Here is a 24,199-nt window from a genome sequence, read left to right on the forward strand (position 1 = left end):
AAAAATCCATTATCCACAAATAAATGCATGGCTGGTAACTGCTCCATTTCCTCTAGAAAATGCTAGCTTTCACCTCTATAGAGTAGTTCTCTCATACAAGATAGCAATTAATTATATATAAAAGCTCATGCAAGAATACACAGCTACAATCTTTAAGCTTTGCAACATTAAATCTATTTCTGCCATAAAGAACATTTATATGGCTTAAATAAAATTAGCTATAACATTCACCATTGTGTTCCTTTGCCTTAGGTTGAATGTGGTAAGTTTTTAAATGCAGTCAATCTGTTAATAAAATAGTTATCATGCAAATGCAGGTATGTATGGAAACCGTTTTAGCACATGAATTGTTAAGAATTATTTTTTTAATGATTGGTTTAAAAAGAATGGAAATAGTAGTTAGTTGAGCTGTAAAAACTTGGTTTTAACACCTGGGGGCACTTTTTATGTTATTATCTTTACTGCTCATACACCTGGGCAATATTATCTCCACTGTACAATTTTCCCCTCTAACATCCTTCCTCCCCTCCCCTTACTTTTGGCCATTCCCATCTCACGATGTATAAACTTATATTGAAATAAAATCTGTGAGCTCAGAAATACATTTGGCTGACAGTTCCCCAGAACAATCATCCATCATTTCACAGCTCTCATGGATCATGACTTCAAAAGCAGCGGCCCCAACAGATTAAATATGAAGTCAGTTTGCACATCTAAAATTCAGCTACAGCAAGAGGGTTAAGGGGAAAAAGGCAAAACACGCCAGGCATCAGAGCACAGCAGGTAAGGAAGCAATGCAACGCGAAGGGGAACTGTGGGTGTGCAAGGTCTCCTCCACTTACCCCAAACTCCGCCACTTCTTCTTCCTGTAAGTGAGAGCCATGGAGATTGAAGCATGGGTGTGGAGAGACAGAGATCACAAGCTCAGAAAGAAAGGACTAGACTTTTGGACAAGCAGTTCTAGAAGCCCACAAACATTCCACTGCATAGCCACCTCACACACACACTTCCCGGCTCAAATGATAAATATATTTCAACTGTTTTAGAAGTCTAGCGTCTTTCTCTTCCTCATGGAATTAATCTTTTGGTTTTCCCCCCACATAGAGTTAACTCCACAGCATGGCTACTGTTATTGGGGATTTTTACATATATTAGTTCATAGGTGAACAATTCTGAATTCTACAAGTCAGGGTTCCGGAAAAAAAACAATAACCACGGATGAATGTCAAAAGGAGCAACCTGTTTTCCCCAGTCTAATGCCCATGTGGAGGCAGAATGAGACATTTCCTCCAAATGAGAGCTCGGGGCAGTATGTCCTAGTGCGATTTCAGACATTCTACAAGTACACAGATCTCATTTCCCCGTGTCTACTGGGAACTCTACACTTCACTCCTCCGATCCCACACACGCCACGGAAGGGGACACACTCACCGAGTCCGGAACATGAGGGCAGGGTCCATGTTTACGGAAGCCATCCGCCCCACGTGACGGATTTCTTTTGCGATCATCCTTAGCTTCTCGAAATTCACCAGCCCATCGACTCTGGAGTCGTTTCCTGTAATTGGATAAGAAGAGAATGGAAGTGGTGTAGCACTTACTGGGTGCCTCCACGGTGGGGACAGACAGTGGCCAGGTTTACCTTCGTGGAGGAACGTGAGGTCCTTCTTGATGACGGGGAACAGGGGGATGACGGGAGGCTGCAGGTTTTGACTGTTGAGCACATTACGGTATTTTGCCATGTTTCTGGAGGGATCAAAGAGGTCTTGGAGATCTTGGAATAGTTTCTCGTATTTATTGGGAAGTTTTTCCCAAGTGGTCCGTAGTCTTGCCACGGGCGCCAGGTTTAGGCCACTGAGAGGGAAGAAAGACAAGGCAGAGGCGTGGAGATGATTCCTCCGGTATCACAGAGGTCAGACCGTGTACTGTGCGCAGACTGCTGGACATCTCGCTGCGTGCACTCTGCACCCAAGCTTTTACTCTTCTTTCCCTTCTACCCTTCAGATCTGGTTATTGTTGGCAACACCACGAGAACATGAATATCAGTTGTCTGCAGACATGGAATAGTGTTTGCCACACAGCATGCATCTGATACAACAGTCTGGGTGTGTAAGCTAGTCATGCAAACAAGAGCCATGGAAGCCCGAGAGTAAGATCAAAGCTCCTTAAAGGGAAAAATGACCAATTTAAGAATCATTCCCAATATGAGTAAAATTGTTGCCATTAGTATTTTCTTCTAGCTTCCCACTAAGTAAAAAAAAAAAATATTGCTAACTGGGCATCTGCTTCTTGCTGTCAGACATAACTCTGCATCCACTGAATCATTTGATCATCTCAATAATTCTTTGAGATACTATTTTACAGAGAAATAAACTCAGAGAGATGTTCAAATAATCTCTCAAAGGTCAGAACTGAAGAAGTGGTCGATAGTGATTTTCCAGGCTCTAAATAAGGATAGGAGGGTCTTTAAATTAAGGACTAAGATTAGGGTTTAGAAAAAAAGCACCGTGCATTAAGAGTCAGCTACAAAGTGCTACATCCAGTAGCAGGCGTATCGTCCAGGGCTCAGATGGAGGCTGGGACAGCCACATCCCATCCTCAACAGCCCAGGTTCAAGTCCTGGCTGCATCCCTGATCTCCATGCTCTGCAAACACAAACCAGGGAGGCAGCAGTGGTGTCTTCCAAACAAAATAAGTAAAAAGCACTGCATGTGTATAACTGGTGGTGTTCCTGAGCTGTTGCATATCCTCAACATGTAAACTGAACGTACCTGATGATTGCAAACATGGAGTTAAAGTTCTTGCATTCCCTGCAGTGCAGAGCTATTTTGATGAAATGCTTAATGATCTTCATCCTCTTCAGCTGGTTTGTCTCCCGCAGAATTTCAGATGCCACCCAGAATGTTTCCTGGTTAATGACCTCTTCAAATTTTTTCAGGTTGGCACAGCTGGTTTTCGACTTGAGTTTAAATAAGTCATCTATGTATTCAGTGGGCTCAATGTTGCGGAAGAGTTCAAAGTTGCGCATGGACAGCTGCGTGGCCACTTCGACCGTGCTGAGCTGCAGCAGGGAAATCTGACTCTCTCTCAGCAGCTCCTGAGCATCCTCATCCGAACAGAGCGTTTCTGTCTCCATGTTGTTTTTCAGGTAGTACCTAGGGGGGAGAGACACTCAATAGACGTCATGCCTCAACAGCAGTCTCATGCTATTCCTTGAAAGCAGAACGCAGCTGCTTCTGGCAAGTTCCATGCTGAAAGAACCCTTCCCAACCAAGGAGAAGCCAGCTGCCATTTCAAGTCAGCGGACTATACAAACTACATGTCCAGACGTCACTCATGGAAAAGAGCAGGTTGCATGCGACTGCCCCTGTCCACTTTCTCAATTATTCCACAGTTTTCTAACAGTGGCAGAAAATAGTTCCGATTTCCAGTTAAGACAAAAGACCCTCAGGGAGGAAGCAGGAAAGATCTGGCGAAGGCCATTATTTTCTGCGAGGGAAGGCAGACACCTGACTGCTGGTGGGTCAGAACTGGATCAGTCCAAGTTGATTTACTCAAAACCTAGGGAACAACAAGCTGTTCTCCCTCCATGTCAGCCTGTGAGCAGAACACTCCGCAGCCAAATCCAACTTGTAAATACTTGGCTTCTCCTAAGAAGCCTAATTTTTTCAGAACAGGGAAAAGAGGCTCCTAAGATTAAGGAACAGTGAATGCAAAATACTTTCTCCAAGTCAAAGTCTATGAAGGAAGAAATGGAACAGGCACGGCGGGGGTCCTGCTACAGAGATCTGAAAACACAGGGCCCAGCACAGTAGCCTTAGTGGCTAAAGTCCTCGCCTTGCACATGCTGGGATCCCATATCGGCACTAGTTCTAATCCCAGCAGCCCTGCTTCCCATCCGGCTCCTTGCTTGTGGCCCGGGAAAGCAGTGGAGGACGGCCCAAAGCCTTGGGACCCTGCACCCACGTGGGAGACCCGGAAGAAACTCCAGGCTCCTGGCTTCAGATCGGCTCAGCTCTGGCTGTTGCTGCCACTTGGGCAGTGAATCATTGGACGGAAGATCTTCCTTTCTGTATATCTGGCTTTCCAATAAAAATAAATAAATCTTAAAAAAAAAGAAAAGAAAACATGAGTTCCTTAGCATTTATAGACATATTCTTCACATTGATGACTCAAAGCCACGATATGGATTCATCTGTAATTTTCCTCAATAATGAAATGTGAATAACAGATTTGCAGAAATTCATCACTTACAGATGTCAACGTACAGTCAAATGATAACTAAAAACTGATCTCCTCAAACAAAACCATCTGCTAGTGTTGGTGTTGGAAAGGAAAGTGAAGAAGGGTAAGAAGATTAGAACTGACAGCAAGAAAACAGAAGTTTTGCATGAATTAAATCAACAGTTCACATCTAGAACATGAAAAGGTCAGGTATAAATGGTCCATAAGGAAGAAAAAGAAAAATATGATTTATAGAACTACTTAATTTTCAATCACTGTAGAATCTAGTCATTATACAAGATCAAAACTACATTACTTGTCGAATTTTCACTTCTTAAACTAGAGGGTAGTATTACAAATATCCAACTAAGGGAATATCACTCAGGAGAATGACAAAATTAGGGTCACTGTTTTTTGCCAGGACATGTATCCCATGTGGCAAGGCACCAGGTAGTGCTGCAAACATGGTTCAGCGCTAGACATGCTTTTCATAGTGTGACGGACAGTAGCTGGCAGTATTAGACAGCTCTCCCTGACCAAGGAGGCTCCTGGAAAGAAGAAGGCAGACACAATGACAACGCTCCTGGAAAATGTGTTTATTAGTATACAAGGGGTCTTTCCAAAGTTCATGGAAAATATGTATTATGAAAAAAACTATGCCTAGATACCATTTTTCTGCACCAAATATTATTGCCCTTTTCTTTCCCATGAATTTTTGAAACGCCTGTGTACTTTTTTAAGGAGAGGGGACCGTCAGGGTTCACGCTGAGCCTGATTTCCCCATCATTCTGCCAGCCCAGCATCCTACAGGGCGAGGGCGGGAAGCCACTGCACGGTAACTGCAGCTGGGGCAAACATCCGGGCCGCAGTGCCCTGGACACCAGGACGGCCCACGGAGTACCACTGTGCTTTTACCTGTAATACAGCACTTCTTGGTAAAGAAATCACAAAACAAAACCAAAAACCCTTTTTCAGGTGCCCTGGCACTAGCTGATGCAATAAACCCTTCAAAAACATTCTGACGCAGGTTTCAAGAGTGGTCAAGAAGTGAGCCAAATAAAGCCGCCTACCTTCCACTCAGTTGTATCCGGTCAGCAAGCTTGGACAGCTGATCTGGAAGTCGTCTCTGCTTGATGACTCCCTCGGGTGTGACGGACACCTCACACAGCGAGTACTGATCCGGGGTGGCCGTGACCGCGAACTCCCTGATGGCCTGGGTCACCACCTCCTTCGCTGTGGTGTCCTTGCTGATCATGATGTAACGGCTCTGCTGATCGGCCTTAAACACTCTGAGCACCTCATCAGGCAAGTCTGGAGACAACGAAAAGGCACACAGAAGTGACAACAATTTTTAATATCTGGTGACGCAATCAAGCAAAGAAATCTACAAAGGAAAATCTTCCCGGAAAGATTCCAGCCTCCCTCTGCAACAGCTCTTCAACCGTTCCAACAACCAACATGCCAGCAGGTTGCAAGAGCACATTTCCCTTCTAGGTAATGATCTCCAGACAAACGGAGACACATCCTCACCCACAGCAGCAGGGGGCAGGAAGCATTTAGCTTTGATCTTAATCTTTATTAAAGCGAAAACTCCACTTACGACCTAAGTTATGCCTCCTGCTCCATTTATTACAACTTAGTAATATTTGCTGGGTGTGTTATTTTATGAAGGAGGAAACAAGATCAGAGAGATTCATTTGCTCGTGGCCGTATCAAAATAGTCTGCAGAATAATAAAAAGAACCAGCTCCAGCTGTTTGAAACAAAGGCTCATCTTATTTCTGAGTACTCGAGACGCCCCATGCCAAACTGAGCATGCACACACAGGCACGCACGCACACACACACAGAACTCCCCTTGCGTTAGAACAAACTGTCGGTGGTGCTCACCCGGAGTTGCGCTGAAGTCTAAAATGCGATGGTGGGACTGTAGCAAGTCGGGGTTACTGGAGGATAAGGTTCCACTGACAGGTAATGCCGTCGGGATGTGCTTGGTCTGCCTTAATCCGACTATGCTATCATCTTGGGACTGACCAATCCCGATGTCACTGAACACAGGAGAACGGGGAAAATAACAAGTTGAAAAGTTATAAACCATCTATATAATAAAGATGAATAATCCATATCCCATAAAACCTACAGTGTTTAAGTTTGTAAAAGTAACTTCTACCCAGGCATATCTCAATCATTTTGCCATTTCTTAAGTACATAGAAGGTTTCTCTAAACCCGGTCTCTTTATCCAGATCAGCTACAACTAATACTAGCTTCTCAGTATAGAAATGTTTGGAAAAATATTTTGCTACAAATAGATTTAAGAAAAGCACATTTAAAAAAATGCATTAAAACCTGCAGATGGAATGTTTCTCTGTCTTTCCATTTTCTCTGTAAACCTTTCAGATAAAAATAAATAAATCTTCTAAAAACTGCATTTAACCTTAGTTCAAAGAACGGTAAAATTTTATATTTTCATCTTCAACAACTAAAGAAATTGAATAAAATGAATAGAACAAAACTAAACTGCCTTAATTTTATTCCCCAATTCTTTAGAGAAAAAAAGAATGAGATCATTCTGCAGTGAAATGGAAGGCGCCCCTGACATTGGCTTTAGTTCTTAATTACACAGAGCCTAAGAAAGCACTGTTGCCTGCTCACATCCCCCGGCATCACAGAAAAGCAACGGAAATTGCATGATTCATTCTTACTTTTAATTCTCTGCTCAAAATTTCATGTCTCACATGGAAGTTCCCAGAGAAATACTGGTTATTTCTGACAAATTCATTTCCATTTACAAAATGCCCACTACTGTGCACAAGTATTGAGACATGACTTAATGACATACAAATACTATTTCTGGATTTGAAGGGTCAACTGTTTTCACGGTAGAAGAAGTAGAACTATAAGCATGTATGTACAGTGACAACTAGATTACAGGCAAACGCTTACGATTCTGACTGTTTCTGTAAAAACCAACCAGAAGTAAGATTACTCTAAAATGTCATAAATAAAATTAAGGCCTTAGCTTACATCATTCATCAAGCTTCCAGCCATTAGGACTTGATCATAACACTTCCAATTTTTAGAAGCTCTGCTTAAAACAAAAACCAGAAGCCTTTCTTTCCTACTTCTTGTTGCTGGTGTTTTGTTGTTGTTTTGTTTTTAAATGAAACTACACAGGTATAGTTACAAGTTCAGTTACCCACTGTTAAAGTCAAGACAAAAATTAAAATCAGATGATTTTCATGTAAATTCTTCCATTCTATAGGAAGTTCAGGAAGAAATTAAATTCCTATTTAAAACCCTAAAGATACAGATAAAAGTATTCATGTTCTGTGAAAGATTAAAATGTTTTCATTGGTGGATTTTTATTTTTTAACTATATAAGTAGCCTTTGCCAAAAATATTAGACATAGCTGAGTGGGCCACTCCTAGCACAGATAGCTATAAATATGTGTGTACTCCAGGCACAGTCCCAGAGAACTGCCTGCATATGAGATGTGTCTCAGCAACACTTTAACACCTCAGACGATGATCTAAGTTTATGCTCTCAGTTTCTGTCTTTTAATTTGAGAAGCAGAGAGCGGAACACACACACACACACACACACATGCACGCACACACACTCTTATCCTGTTTCACTTCTCAAATGCTGGCAACTCAGTCCGGGTCTCCCATCTCTTTAGGAGGAGGCCAACACCTGAGCCATCACTGCTGCCTCCCAGGGGAGCCAGACAGGTGCTGAGCCTAGCTAGTCAGAGAGACGTGAACCTCTACACCATTAGGCTAAACACTCGTTACTCCTACGGTTTGATTTCCTGCCTGTATCAGCTTGCTCACATTTAGGGATATCCTGGAGTAAAACTTTCATATTCAATACAACTCTCGCTGCTCAATCCTCCCAACTCATTGACTGTTATTGAAATTAGTTTTTACTCTTGATAATGTATCTGATTGACTTACTTTTCTCCTCTGGGTTTTGGATTTTCTCTCTCTCCTTACCATATTGAATTCTGTTATTCTCACACCCCAACCTCCCCTTCCTCTCATGCAGATCATTCTGCTGTGCTTACCCTTGTCAAACTGGCATTATGCAACAGCCTAGCTTCCATGAGACTGACAATATTTGATGGCAAAAATCAAAAAAGTACACTAAATCTAGATTTTTTAATATTTATTCGTTTAGTGGTTTTGTAAAATAAATCTTACACTGATTTCTAGAAGTTTCAGTAACTGTATCATTATAGGGCCTTCCTCTCTCTAAGCCTTCCTTTAGATATAATAGCTAAATTGTGATATATGTAAAAATCATTTAGAATGATCTTCATAAGCCAATATTTAAATAAGCTATGTATTTTCCTAAATAGTTGTACAAATGATTTAAGATGTTTCCTCACTGTTTTAAAACCAACACATCTAACTATCTTTTTCTTTAACTTGTCTAGCTCCAGAATATCTTTAGAGACACACACAGAACAAAATTATCCATCGCATTATATTGTGTTCCTTGCCAACAGCCTGTGCTGGGAATGGACGGCGTCCCAGCTCTTCCATGTGACATTTCTATTAATACTTGCCAGGGTCATGCTCACTTCTGTTGGGTTTTTTTTAAAGATTCCTATTTAACTCATGGTCAAGCATGACTATTTTTATTATTATGCTATTAACAATTCTTCATTTAGCTATTTTTTTACTCAAAGTGTTTTGTTGAGAAGGGTCACTTTAAAAGCCAATTTTTATTTTCTGTACATGTCAGCTGTCCTAACTCACTGTCTCTTAGAAACCTGTTCCATGTAAACATTCTCTCAAGACTAAATAAAGTCATCCTTGACTGCTTTCCCAAGCCACAAGCAAGGAGCTGGAAGGGAACTGGAGTAGCTGGGACATGAACTGGTGCCCATATGGAACTCCAACACATGCAAGGTAAGTATTTAGCCACTAGGCTATTGTGCTGGGACCTAGGGTCCCGTTTTTGAAATCTCTAATAGTGAAGCATCAATCATTACTATGAAGTTCATGGTGGAAAACACAAGTTTGATACCTAACCTGTGAGTAGTATATTTAACTCCTATCTCTGATGAAATATTATCTAAAATGCAGTTCAAAATAAATGTTTGGTTCATCGTAATATCTTCTGCTTCTCTTTAGACTCATTAAATGATCATAAATCTTTGCTTAGTCTGGCCTGAAGAATCGGTTAATTATACGGAACATTATTATTTATCATTTAAAATAATGGATTATGCTAGAGAAGTTTTACAAAGCATCTAAGACATAAGCAAGCAAGGCTAAAAAAAGAAATCTAGCAACACCGTCTGTTCTGAATTCCTGGCTTAAGCATACCACTGCCAAGTCAAGAATACAGTGGACATTCCTGCTACAGAGGTGGCTAGAAACAAGCCAAGAGGCCTGGGCTGGGTTGCTGGGTTCAGGAGTTACAGAACTGAAAGGTGATGTGGCAGCAGGCAAAGTCAACAGCAGGGATGAGTAACAGCTGGACGAGGTTGTGATTTGATTGGTCAAGAGCGGATGCAGGAGGCCGAAAAGATACTCAGAAAAAAAGGTACAGCAGCAAAAAAACAAATGATGGCGGCTGAGGCACAGGCACTTTTCAGAAGTTCAGATAAAAAACGACAGAGTTCAAACGAAGAAGCGCTACACTTCATCAAGATTAGGAATGGACAAATAAGTAGCAAAAACAGAGGGAGAACAAGCTTGATGGTCCAACAATGCTCATCTATAAAAGCTTAAAATATGCATTCATCAACCTTAAGTGCAAATATTAATCATAACACTACCGTTGCATATCACTTAGCAGTTAAAGAATACACAGAAAGCTTGCACACACTTACTTGTATGGTTTCTGTGGCAAGATGCTGATGCGGGTCTTGTCGAGTATCTTCTTGAGCTTGTTCCTCCCTCCAACAGTGTTGGCTTTACTTTTCTTATTGACCTTTTCCAGCCCTATCACCTGTTCCACATCCACAGCAAGGTCGGGAATGGAGTAGCGACTGGCCTTCTTGATGTCTCCAATTTTAGGAAGATGAGGGGCACCATTTCTTTTCTCCTCTAATAGTCTTGTTAGAAGCTCTTTAAATACTAGAAAATACGGAAAAACAATAATACATCAAATCTAAAAAAAAAAAAAAAAAAACCAGAACACTGTGGTTCTTTTAGTCCGGTGGGCAGTACAGACTTCAGCTATCAAAATTACAGTCCTGCAGAAATATAGTACTCCAATAAACAAGTGATATCAAGAGTCTTTTATATACTGATTGGAATAATAAGCATTATTCTAACATACAGGTGTTTTAGTGTTTTGGTCTCATTTAATACTAAGGACAGATTATGAATACAGTTTTTATGGGCTTCAAGTGAACAGATTTTTTTAGTTCTAATCGCAGTCTTACGTGATTAATTCTATTGTTATGGATTTTACTTATAAATACTTTGATATTATGATGTCTGAAATAACACAAAATGCCTTCACTCATGATTAAGAGCTGCATGTATGCATTCTTACAAAGACCACAGGGACAAAAATGAGAACACACAGAAATTCTTACCAAATAAATTAGTTTTCACAGTGATAGACAAATGCGTGTTGTTTCTAAGAATTTCCATGGCTTTTGATAGCTGAATATTTTCAAAGTTTTGGCCATTTACTTCTAATATCTAAGAACGAAATGATAAAGTTAACGACAGGATCATCTCCTCCGTCTGAAGAAGACGAAGACAATAAGCATCTTCCCACCAATCTGGATTTGGAAGTCTCCTACCTGGTCCCCACGCTTCAAGCCTGCTTCGGTTGCCTTGCTCCCGGAATCGACGCTGTCCACGAAGATTCCGAACCCCCTCTCGGAGCCCCCGAGCAGGATGAAAGGTAACGGGGCTTCGCGGGAGGGCTTCGTCAAGGTCATCAACCTTCTCTTGGCTTTGGCAGCACAGGCGATGTTAAGCAGCCTCAGATGGCCACCCATTTTCTGCAAGAATTCAGAAACAGGGGCGTCAACTCAAAACATGGCTGAATAAAACGAAGGTCATCTTCACCTCCTACGTGTGAAAAACAAAAATCACAACTATTACCTCTCTTTCCAGGTTGTTTTCAAATTCTTCCAGAAATCGAGTCATTGCAGGATCTCCCTCAAAGTCATTGAAGTGGTTATTTACCCACAATAACACTACCCGTGTGACCTGAAAAAATTTTTTTGAATGTTAAAAATCTGTTTGAAAAAATGCATTCCAACAAATCTAATAACTGAAGAAAATTTACCTAATATGAAAGAAAAAAAAATCAGCACTAAAACTTTCAATAAGGATTTATTCATATTAAAATTACCTTAAAATATGCAATTTAAAAAAAGATTATAAAGTCAACATTACAGAGAGAGGGAGAAACAGAAAATATTCACATTTTGAATACAGACTTTATGTGTGGCTAACACACACACACACCAACCTGTGAAGCTATTTAATTTACATATTGCTTTCTTTTAGAAACATATTTGAAGCAAGTTAAGAAAAAAGCAAAGGCATTAACCTGAACACAAAAGAACACAGAAACTAAACAATAAAGGTTAAGGAATTAAAGAGAAAGAATTGCATATGGGACCATGCTATTCAAGAGAGGGAGGCAAAGACGACAGAGAACAAGAGGGAGAAAGGGGGCAGAAAAGAGAACTACACCCTGGATTATCTAGTCTGGCCTCCATCAAGGTGTGGCCAGGTCCTAAGGCAGGGGCTGTGAGACAATCTGTTAAGGCTGCTCTGATAAAAATGCTGAAATTCTGACTTTTATCTATACATTCAAATGAAAGAATGCAGATTACCAGAGATTCTAGTTATGTGCTTATGTGGAAACATGATCCCAACAGAGCTAAAATTTCAACATCTAGCAGTCAATGTCACTTGCATTTAGATTTTAAGAAAAAAGAAAAACCTTTTGGGATAAACTTAAAAATCTATAACCAAACTAATATTTATATCACCTAATATTTGGCTTAAAAAATCCTATTTCATAAATATAAATGAAAATAATTCTAATTTTACATTTCAATATTTCACACCTAGTATTCAAAAAGGAAAACATTTCTAACCTTATCCCTGAGGCTCGGGTCATTAAACCACTCCAATAACTTTCTGCCCACTTCCATTGGGCTAGAAAGGAAAGTCCTGTATGTCAACAGGAAGTCTTCGATGAATGTTGGATCTACGACGGAGTGCTCCTCCACCAGGTGCATGGTTAACCGTTCCGAGGTGCCCTGCAACCAACAGAAAGCTTAGGGGTTATCCCAAACACATACTCGCCTCCAAAACTCCAAAACATTAAGAGAAAGGGTTTTTTGTTTGTTTTTGCAATTGATAACCTTTGATAGGGAAAAATCCTCTTAAAAATAAAGCTTTTAAATATGCCTGAGAATCTCTCTGTCTCTCTCTCTCTCTCTCTCTCTCTCTCTCACACACACACACACACACACACAGAGTGTTGTATCTGCACCTCTGTCCAAGGGGAGCAGGGGTGGTTTTTTGTCTTACTTTGATGACAATGTGCCCCTTTCTTGTTCCGGTTCGATCAAGTTCCCGGTGCTCCTTCACCATAACAATCTCCCCTTCCTCTTCAACCTTCTGCATGTTCTTTTCTACTTGGTTGAGAATACGGCAATAATCTTGTTGGGCTATGCAGACAAACTGGAATGCAGCGGAAGTCACATACTCATCAGAAAGCACCTGCAAAGGTCCTGGCAGTACCTTTAATGATTTAATACATTTCTTCCTGTCTCCCATAGTGTCTAGATGAATGCAGGAATGAGCCTTAATCAAGAACCTCTACTTTTAATGTATTTTATTCTTGGTCAAGAAGTTACATCTTAAAAACACATGTAATTTACATCCAACAACCAAAAAATTTTGAAAACCTGAAGACAAAACTGGAAGGGTTCTTTTTCATGCTTCTTTCAGTTAGAAAACATGAGGGAAGGGCAGGGGAGTCCTAGGAGGCTAGACACAAAAACGTTATTACCAATTATGGACTCCAAAAAATTTAAAGATTTAACTTCTTTTTTTTTTTTTTTTAATTATATATTTACTTTGATTTATTTGAAAAGTAGAGAAAGAAATATAGGCAGAGATCTGGTTCACCTCCCAAGTGCTCCCAACAAGCCAAGGCTGGGCCAGGGCCAGGCCGGGAGTCTAGGACTCCAGCAGGGTCTCCCACAGAGGAGGCAGGTTCCCAGGTCCCAGTGCTGGAGTGCACATGGCAGGCAGGTGTTATCGGAAGTGAAGCTGGGCTTGACAGAGCTTGTGGGCATCCCTGTCGTCAGCTTTATGGCTGTGCCAGACACTGACCCTTGCAAGACTTTCAAAAGAAACTTAAAAACAGGAATAGTTCTAAGGCAAATACCAAAACTCGAAGATGTTCAAGAGTGCATAAACTTGTGGATTATACTGATGACATTCCATTTTACAATGACTATTCAAAAAAGGTCACAAAACAAGCCACATATTTTTTACAGGTCAAACCATTATTTGTAACTGGTATCATAACAGTTAATCCTCTATGTCAAAGGTTTAGATCAAGTAACTGCTTTTCCTCGACTCCAAATGCAAAATATTTCAGGACTTGGGGTCCAGCATGTAAATAATTATGTTCTTTAGCAGTTTTAAAGAAGTTTAACAATGAACTCTAAAATTCGCTCATTTCACAAATAAACCAGACGGCAGTGAGAAGACAAGAGCAAATGCTTAGCCTGAGTTCAATCATCCTGGATTGAATCATCCCTGCTTTAGCTTGGTAAAGCTATTACCACTTTTGCTCACTGCATTCGACAAATGCTAGTTCCTTACAACATGGTCCATAGAACAATGAAAACTTTTGGAGCCAGTGTTATGGGTGAATCTGACATTTGAATAGAAATGCCCTGAAGGGTTATCCCAAGCAGGCAATTCAGTTATTTAGGGTCCCTGAGTTGAGATTCAGGCTCCTGGCTGCAGCCTGGCCCAAACCTGGTTGTTGCAGGCATTCAGAAAATGAGCTAGCAACTGGGAGAATACTTCCATCTCTCTGTATCAGATAACTAACACCAATTCATTAATAAAATCAGAACCCTTATTGTACTCCTGGAAGGTGTGTAAAATTTGAAGTAGTCTATTGTAAATCAAAAAGAGGACACGAGAAATCTGACCACAGGTGCATGTGCATGCTCTGTACTGAACCTGTAAGGTCCCTGGTTTATACCTGGCAGTCGTCCACCTTCGTCCTCATGACTCCCTTCATGTATTCTTTGTCCATTGTTGGAGAAACACCAAAACTATTGCCCATACATAGTATTTCTGCTTTTCCATCCGGATAAGTCACTTCCACAGAACCATTGAGGATCACTGACCAGGAGTCCAGCTAGTTAAGAAAAGATAAAGGCAGAAGTAGTACCATAAGCACACGTTTCAAAAATACTGGAAGGTCTTCCCTGGTCCTCCACTGAACTCAAGTGAAATGACGTGAACTGCTTACCAAGTTCACAAACCAAAAGCCACATCTCTACACACTTGCACACACCAAGCACAGAGGACACAGCGGTCTACTCTTCTGACTTTGCATGTTCTTCTACAAAGAAAAATACTTGTTCTGCCTCACAAAGCACACATAAGTAAAACAGAATCATTACCTCAGTGAGAATAACGTTTTACTGTAACAGAAGTATTACAGGTACATTTAAGTTTCAACAACTGCAAAGTTAATGCATCAGAAAATCTGCCAACAGTGTACAAAATGCTTTTGTAATGGAAAATAGTGAGTCTGGAATACCATGACAAACAATACATCAAAACCCTTGATTTATTCAGGTTTATAATATTTGGTTTCTATACTTGATCTTAGCCAAAAGGCCAAGAAGCAATGATATCTGGTTTCTAAAAGCTAAAATACTTAAAAAATACATGGGTTTTTGTTTCAGATCGTCGGAGTGTTTACTAACCTCTTCGCCGTCATTTAATACTATCGTCCCTGCTCTTTCCACCACGGCGAATACCATCACAGCACAGAGCTCTCGCCTCACCGACATGGTCATGTTGGCAAAAGCAGGCAACTGGTGCATGAACTCCAAGAGTTGTTCTGAAAACCAAGTAAAATGCACTCCTTGTCAAACTGTAACTTTTATTTAAAGCAAATATTCAGAAATGATAACACTGCCATATGGATTCAGGAGCAACTGTTTTCATCATAACTCAGATTTTTATGGCACTGAAGAAATCCCTAAACTTCAAATGGAAATCTCAACTGACATGAGCTATAACATAGCTGAGAGCTAATAAACACTGACAGCTGATATGCAGTGAAGCTCTGAGAACTGCCCAACGAATCAGCAAGTCTATCCAAGTGCTAATTATTTAAAAGCAAGCGAATGAATAAAACAGTCAGTATGAATAACTGCCTTTAATTAAGAAATAATCTGAGGGATATTTGCTATGACTCACACTCACAAAAATTAGCAATTGAAACAAGGTAGAACAGTCTGATACACACATGTGAAACTGCTACACACAAATCGGGACGCGCCCAGGACAGGCACCGTGCAGCAACTACAGAAGGCAGCAGCAGTAATGCCGCCTTTTCGGATTCATCGAAGAAATATTAAAATCATCTACTATTCTGTTAGAATGACAGACTACTGGGTGAAATCCCATTTTATTAGAAAAAAAATAATTCAGTGTATGAAAAACATTGATCTTTAAAAGTGGCCCATGTGGCACAAAGAAAAGAAAAATAATCAGTGTATAGACATCAGAAGCTAAAGCCAATTCAGAAAATTTGTTTATCTTAGTTTGCTTGAATCAAATATTTTAAAAGGCATGAAATTAATATTTTAAAAGAATTCTGGAGTTTTTTGGGGGGTAAGACATGAAGCACAAAGGAAAGGAAGTATTTGAAAGAATTATCATTATTAATCCTAATATATTAAATCCTCTGAATAAAAAAAAATAACTATTCAACAATTGAGTGCCTATAAAGCTAGGAATTTCTGGAGCCAAAACCACCAGGATAAAGGCCCTCTCTTCAAAGTATTGAGACAGCCCTGGCTGTCGAGGCCACGGAGGGAGTGAAGCAGTGGATGAAGGCTATCTGTGTGTCTTTCCTCACTCACTCCCTGGATTTATGCCAAGAAAAGCCAGGTCTGGATGGTGTCCTCCACCACAGTCAAACTTGCTCCAAGCGAAAGTGGATGAAGTCAGTTAAACGTCCAAGCTTGCGGGTAGAGCCCCAGTCAGATTCTGCAGGCAGCACGCTGCTCAGCTGACAGCTGGCCAACCTCTTCCACCTGCTGTCACCTTCCTTACATAATCAGTAGAATCAAATTCATTTCTGTGACAACTTTCCCTGCTGTGACTGGTCTACTGTATACTTAGAGGAACATGAGCTTAGCATAATAACAGAGACAATGTTGCTTTGAAGATCACTGCTAGTTTCTTCCCCTTTGGGGGGCTCATATACTATCAAAGCAGCATATGGGAGATTTTACTGCAAAGTGCTGTTCCTAATTTTATTTGTAGAGTCTTGAAGACACTGACTGCCTCATCACTACTCACACAAAGAAAAAGCTTTCCACACGGCTGTACAGAATGTCACAGATCAATGACTTTTCAAAGCCGTCTAAGTCTGCAATGCACGAGACAATCCTCCCTCTTGGCATGTCTGATCACTCCTGGATGGATTTTGTCACTCCGTACTGACCGATGTCATCATCTGTCCTGTCGATCGGGTCCTTCTCCAGGCAGTCCCGCACAATGTCCCGGCTCATCAGGGGATCTGAGGCCCTCTCGATGTCTTCCTCATCATCGTCATCCTCAGAATCCACGGCCGTTTCTGGCAGCCCACTCAGGTCCATATCACCAGCCTCACTCTCTGTGGCCTTAGCCGGGAAAATGCAACACAAAACACAAACAAAATTGTACTTTTAATGATTCTAAGGCAATCTTCTGGGGGAAAACTCAAAGACAGAAGAACAACGTTCATTCTTCTCTGCAACTAAGTGAGATGTATTCAGAATCCAATGACTATTTACATCCCAGACAATGCAGCATAAAAGAATTACTTCAACAAGACAGGGTAAGTTATCTCCTTAATAGCTTTGGGTCAGGATTGATGGTTTTTATCTCAGTAATTATGATTTTTCATCTGGCTATCATATGGTATCTGAAACAAAGTAGAATTAAAAGGAACAAGATATTTGTTTTCATTCCATTTTTCAAAGAGAACCTTCTGACATAAACCTCAAGGGTGACAATTTATTAATTACAAGCAATCCTTTTCCAGAATAGGTGTGATTTTGTTAATGACAAGAAATCCAAACCACTTTTCCCCATTACATAGTCTCTATGAAAATAGGAATCACAAATCAGAGGTAATCTGATAAGTACACAAACAAGACATTAACGCTTAATTAGGTTATTCCAATGACCTCACTCAAATTACAAATCAACCAACAGTATGGGAGACCACATGCTTACAGATAATACATTCTCTCTTGCCACTCACCAACTGTAACTACTGTTACAGCATCGCCAACTAAGTTTCAAGTTAAGACATGTACTAATACTTCCACTCTTTCCTATTTAGTATAGTCATACTTGAAGATGTTCTCTTCTATTGGGTTATCTCAAACCCAGAACAGTAATTCTTTCCTCTGTTCAATATTTACTTTTTTCATTAGAAGTATGATAAGAAAGACAAAGATGTCTTCTGTCAACTGCTTCATTTCCCAAATGGTTCCAACAGCCAGGGCCGGGCCACGACCAAGTCAGGAGCCGAAGACTCCATGCAGATCTCCCACACGTGTGGCAGGAACCTGAGGGTTGAGTCCTCATCTACTGACTCTCAGAACTGGAGCTGGGGACCAAGCTGGTACTCTGAAATAAGATGCAGACAGCCCAAGTGGCAGCTTAACCCACTTCACAGTATCCTCTACCCTAAGGCATCTTTATTTAGATCATCAATGTCTTTCTGTGACTACCATCCCAACAATGTGCAGGCACGCACCATCTTCATCTGATTTGACATTATTGCTCAGAATTCATTGTTAACAGTAAGAATGAATTTTAAGTATCAACTATATCAATCTTAAATATCACAAATGTGTTGGTCCAGATGGAGTACTACATTCTTGAAAACATACTACTATTAACTTTCCAGAAAATGCATCTTACCAAGTTTACCAACTTCAAATGAACCATATCTCATATGATTTTCAAAGACAATCAGACTATATTTTTAAGACTAGACAAATAAGATTTTTTTTGAATGAGAGATTAAAATTCTGACTATCAGTAACAATTAACTGAACAGTTCTAATGCATTAGCCACTGTTCCCGAGAAAGTTTACGGCAAACATATACTACACATGAAATTCAAAACTTTTCTGTGTCGTTGGTGCTATGGTATGGGGGGCTAGCTCTCCACCTGAGGCACCAGCCTCCCATATGGACACCAGTTGAAGCCCTGGTGGCTCCAATTCTGATCCAGCTCCCTGCTAATATGCCTGGGTCAGGAGAAGAGGATGGCCCCATGCCTTGGCGCCCTGCTTTCATGTGGGAAACCCAGAACAAACTCCTGGCTCATGCTTCAGGCTAGCCCAGTTCTGGCCATGGCAGCATCTGGGGAGAGAGAAAGTCTTTGTCTCTCATTTCTAACCCTGCGTTTCAAAGAACAACAAATCTTACAAACAAAAACACCTTCTCATGTACCAAAATAAAGTAACTTTTAAATTTCATTTTTCCATGAATTTCATGAAGGCTTCTTCTACAGATTAACTCATTCACTCTTTAAAACAACCCACAAAGTAAGAGACTTTATTCGCTTTTATTGTTATTTGACCCTCCAGGAAAATGCAAATTACTTCTCCAAGGTCAAGGTGCTGTAAAATGTGGAATAAACACTACAGCTCAAACATTCTGGCTCCAGGTTTAGCCACAAAGTAATCTGCCTCTTTATAAAAACAAATCGATGTGATTTAGGTACACTGACATTTTTCTAAAGTTTTGATTTCTATTCTATAACATGTATGATTTAATGCTATATTTTGAATAATATAAACACATGCTAGTACCTTTAAGATTAACTGAGAATTTTAATCAAAATTTCAATTCCCTAGGTAAATCTAGAGATACATACATTTTAGCAAAAGATATTTGTGAAATCTAAAATGTGATTCTTTGTTAACACTTGCTATATTTCTACTGCACTTTAATTTTAACATTGAAGATTTTAATTACTCATCACCTATGCCTCCAAATGTATCACCATTCCTTCACATGCACATCATCTTTTATTTTAAAAAAATCTATTTATGTATTCAATTACTTAAAGAGGGAAAGATAAAGACAGAAATCTTGCATTTACTTGTTCACTTCCCAAAGGCTACAACAGCCAGTCAAACCAAAACCAGCAGACTGGAACTCTCGTCTGCGTCTCCTATGCAGGTACAGGGCCCAAGCACTTGGGTCATCGTCCACCTTCCCAGGCACGTCGGCAGGGAGCCCAAGTGGAACAGTTGAGGCACGAACTGGGATCTGAGCACACAGCTGATACCACAGCTAAACCACAGCACTAGCCCCTGTGCACAAGCTTCCAAACGGGTATGGAGTGGAGATGGGCATTACAGCACTAACTGATAGGAGAAAAAACGTTCTCTTTAATAACAATTCGTTGTAACTAAAGATTCTTAATCTTTTGTGTTTGTTTTCTTTTTTGTATTTTTTAGTTGTTTTTTTAACTCCATCTTAAAACAGTAGACTAAGATACAAGGAATATATTTTATAGTGTTCCAAATAAATCATATTTAAATTTTTTTCAATCATATCATTTAATATAAAAATATTACAGTCCTCTGTGCATTGGATTCTCTTTTCCAAAATGGAACCTCATTGGTGGAAGAGGTTGTAGTTGTTTGCCCCCTGTGTATATTCCAATCTCCAAGAAACAAGGTCTTCAAAAAATAAGATTCATTAAAATAGTAACTTGGAGGATTAATTTGATTTAGACTGAACCAGCCCCAACCAGACAATCAAACATTTGTTTCTGTCCTTGCCTTTGTCTTTCAAGCCAACAGAGCAGGCGTTACAAAATTTTAGAAGGGAACTCATTTTACTTTGCTGTTGTGAATACAGTTCATATAAACAGGGTTGGGCCCGGCTGGGGGCTAGAGGAAGGAACTCCATCCAGCTTTCCCACGTGAATGGCAAGGACCTAACGACTAAAGACGTCACCACCGCTTCCCAGGACAAGCATCAGCAGGAAGCAGAGAATGAAGCCAGGAACTCCAAAGGGAACACGGCATTCCAACCAGCGTCTCAGGTGCTATATACCAAATGCCCAGCCGAAAACTAACAAATTTTAAATGCGTTAAAGGCTCAAGGAAGTGCTAATTTACTGAAGATAAAAAGAGAATACCGTGCACTGAGGTAGACAGAAATGCTACAGGTTCTGAATTCATTAGACACATGAAGACTCTCTGCAAAGCATGGCAAGTTTGGCTTAGTAAACATCCTAAACATCCTGCTACATTTCAGGGCTGTTTAGTAAGCACACCGGATGCAAATAAGATCTGTGCAGGATGCCAAACATACAGTTAAAGCAATGGCATGTCAGGCCCCAAGACAGAATCAGACCATGAACTTCTATGAATGCTCATACCCATGTTAACAAGAGCAAAAACTAAGAGGAAACATCGCATAGAATCATATGAAGTGTAAAAGTTTATTTATGGGCCTGGCATGGTAGCCTAGTTGCTAGAGTCCTTGCCTTGCATGCGCTGGGAACCCATATAGGCACCGGTTCTAATCCCAGCAGCCCTGCTTCCCATCCAGCTCCCTGTTTGCGGCCCGGGAAAGCAGTCAAGGACGGCCAAAAGACTTGGGACCCTGCACCTGCGTGGGAGACCCGGAAGAGGCTTCTGGCTCCTGGCTTCGGATCAATTCAGCTCTGGCCGTTGTGGCCATTTGGGGAGTAAATCAACAGATGAAGATCTTCCTGTCTCTCCTCCTCTCTGTATATCTCTGAGTTTCATATATATATATATATGTATGTATTTATATTTATAAATACAGTGTTTGCATTTAGCTTGAATGCTATAATATTTGTTTTCCTAATTATATACTATCACAGATTTTCACTTCAATAGAGGCTTTAAATATACATGTGGCTGAGGAGAGGGACAAATTTTAAAGCTGTTCGTTACACTGCTTTCCAAAAATTTCCTTCCTTTCAGGAGTGAGTAGACATGTCTATCTATAAATATGTAAGAAAAATCCATGCTACGGTGATAGGCAAACTAGTGTCATGCTTAAATCTTACATGGAGTACATGTTTTCAAATATTTTACTTAAGGTACAGGCATTTGTATTTTTCTTTCTGTAAATTACTTACTCTTGTGCTTTGAATATTTATTTTTACATTGTGAGCCAAGTGTTCTTAATTTGCCTTAGTTATATTCTGATTTTAAATCTGTCTCAATTGGTGTTGTAATAATTCAATGTTTTGAAAAATTAGAACTTTGTTAACTAGAATTCATGTTAATCACAATATAAAACGACAGTCCTACCCCAAAGATTATTAGCAAAAGGTTTTCATGAAGTTCATATAAAATAGGTATTACAAATAAATGGTACATAGCGTTCGCATTTTTTGGCAATGTAATAAACGTGACTGCTTTCCTGTGACCCTTCGAGGCCTCCCTGTACTTAATAACCCGTTGTTCTCGTCAGTGACTGGTGAGGCTTGCTCTCCTACACACCAGTCTTACATGAGTTCTGCTTTGCTCAAACTGCTGTACACTAGCCCACCTACACAACCAGCGGTGATGGCGTCACGATGTGACCGGGCCCTTCCTGTGGCTCCAAGTGGCACTGACTCACGTCACCAACAGGTATTCTCCTTCCCTTGGCCAACCTCCTTCCAGCCTGCCTTCCCTTTACTTCTAAGCCAACCTTTTCCAACTCCAATCGGATCTTCTGGCAACTTGACCACCTTCTGTGTCCAACACACATTTTGCTGTCTGAATTTCCTTTCATCACCAGTTTATCTTTCCCAATCTGTTTCAGTTAGATTTCTTTAGAACATGTTTATTGAATGCTTATGATTTCCTGGCACCGTATCAGGCTTTGCACATAAGGCAGGTAAGTTCCCTGCCTTTGTGAAGCTGTCCTCCTGGTGCACAAATGTGATAAGCAGTGTCTGTTCAGTGACAATCCAGGAAGAAAAGGACCAGTGAAGAAAGCAATCAGTACGCAGCACTCCATCGCAGCGGGGAGTCGGGAAGAACGCTATGAGGTCATGGCACGTGGAAATGAAGGCAGAGGAGAACACACTCCAGGCAGAGGGAGTTCACATGTCAGGATCTGCGCGTACGAGAGGGTTGGAACGGGCATTCATCTATCTTCGTATTATACACAACTGGCAAAACTACTATCCTGTGTGAAGCCAAATCTTTGCTGTCTTTGTGCTTACTACGGAGGAAATAACTCACCAGGGCAGAAGGAAATGACTGTAGATTGGAGGGCACCAACTCAATTGAGCCTCCATTTTTCTGGCCAATTTGCTCTCCTACTCTGTAACTATTACTTCGAAATTTCCCTCTTCTTAAAGCTGCCTACCCATGAATCCTCTCCATCTCCACAAATGAACTCCATTCTTTAGAGAGAACATAGAGGCCAGAGGACAGGAACCAACTCAACTTTCAAATTCCTGTGTCCTATCAACTGGGATGCGCATCCATTAAAACAGAGGGGTGCTTCTGCTACAGTTACTCATTCCACTCCAGACTTCTACCTTTCTCCTCCTCTCATCTCAATAACTTTTTGCTACCAGTTTTTCTCTTGTACACAGCATTCAGTGTCAGCCTGAGTCCAACATGTGAACATGCTACTCACTTCAATACGATACTTTCAACACAAAAGAAAAGATCCTTTAAGTCAAAACTGCACAAAGATAAAATGTGTTACCATGGAAGACTGTCACCCATTCTTAGATCCACGCAAGAAAAACTGAAGCCTTGACTGACACAGAGATAAAGAATTTAAATGTAAGCTCAGAATTTAAGGTATAAAAAGTACTTCTGAAAGAATCTTGATTGAATTTGAACTGTAATACTGCACCAAGGTGGAGGAATCCAGCAGGGGGGAGGGGCGTGGGGAGGGGTGGGGGGATTCCCAGAGCCTATGAAACTGTCACATAATGCATAATAATTAATAAAAAAAAGTCAAAAAAAAAAAGTACTTCTGAAAGTTTCTGGGAAATAGAATTAAAGTTCATTTCCACGAAAAAACAATTTTTAAATCCAAGCACAGCTGTCGTAACACACACTTTTCACAACTTGTTGAAGAACCCTCATTGCTTGCATTTCTCAAGTTCTGGTTAACAACATGGACTTCTCTCTGATTTCTATTTTTCACAAACTTTTTGATTTACCCTCGCACAGGTACCACACTTCTCAGCTTAAGAATTTATGATACAAAGAAAACAGAAGTGCCTAAGACAGCTGAGCACTGGTCTGCTGCTTGACCCAGCTATCCCACTGGGAAGAAATCGAAAGGACATTTTTCTTTTGATTTCATATTTCTAGCAGATTTCCCATCCATCATTACTGTAAGAATTTCTTTAGATAGCTAAGTCTATAGGTTAACTTTTTAAAAGCGCAAGAAGTATAACCGAATGATTCAGTCTTAATCCCTCTCTTCTGTCACACTGAAAACTTTACAATTTTCTTCTACAGTATTATGGTCACCATCAAATGGATAAGATTTAAAATCAGGAGAAATTATTCATTCCAAACATTTTATTGACGATTTTGATAACTGGTAACAACGGAGACTTGTTAAGAGTAGTTCTTCCTAAAGAAAACATACAACATGCTGTATGTCTGTGTGACCTGTAAGTCATGATCAGTGCACGCACGCATGCCTACTATATTTGCCACGTCGTGTAGAACCATTGAGAATCA

General features: G+C 40.4%; 1 protein-coding gene across 5 annotated transcripts in view; it reads right to left on the reverse strand.

Annotated features, from left to right (window-relative positions):
* The window catches only part of RAPGEF2 (Rap guanine nucleotide exchange factor 2), a 170,204-nt gene that overhangs the window by 11,829 nt on the left and 134,176 nt on the right, over positions 1 to 24,199 (reverse strand). For all 5 annotated transcript variants that reach the window (XM_058657510.1, XM_036496535.2, XM_058657509.1 and 2 more), the window contains 15 exons: positions 16,939 to 17,116; positions 15,185 to 15,321; positions 14,449 to 14,607; positions 12,750 to 12,902; positions 12,311 to 12,475; positions 11,301 to 11,408; positions 10,994 to 11,197; positions 10,781 to 10,889; positions 10,067 to 10,313; positions 6,110 to 6,267; positions 5,292 to 5,532; positions 2,769 to 3,152; positions 1,640 to 1,851; positions 1,432 to 1,555; positions 843 to 866 (listed from right to left, as the gene is read on the reverse strand). In XM_058657510.1, the coding sequence (XP_058513493.1) occupies positions 843 to 866; positions 1,432 to 1,555; positions 1,640 to 1,851; positions 2,769 to 3,152; positions 5,292 to 5,532; positions 6,110 to 6,267; positions 10,067 to 10,313; positions 10,781 to 10,889; positions 10,994 to 11,197; positions 11,301 to 11,408; positions 12,311 to 12,475; positions 12,750 to 12,902; positions 14,449 to 14,607; positions 15,185 to 15,321; positions 16,939 to 17,116 (2,603 nt within the window). The remainder of the gene's footprint in view (positions 1 to 842; positions 867 to 1,431; positions 1,556 to 1,639; positions 1,852 to 2,768; positions 3,153 to 5,291; positions 5,533 to 6,109; positions 6,268 to 10,066; positions 10,314 to 10,780; positions 10,890 to 10,993; positions 11,198 to 11,300; positions 11,409 to 12,310; positions 12,476 to 12,749; positions 12,903 to 14,448; positions 14,608 to 15,184; positions 15,322 to 16,938; positions 17,117 to 24,199) is intronic.

Source organism: Ochotona princeps, chromosome 32 (assembly GCF_030435755.1).
Source record: "Ochotona princeps isolate mOchPri1 chromosome 32, mOchPri1.hap1, whole genome shotgun sequence".
Classification (NCBI taxonomy): Eukaryota; Metazoa; Chordata; class Mammalia; order Lagomorpha; family Ochotonidae; genus Ochotona; species Ochotona princeps.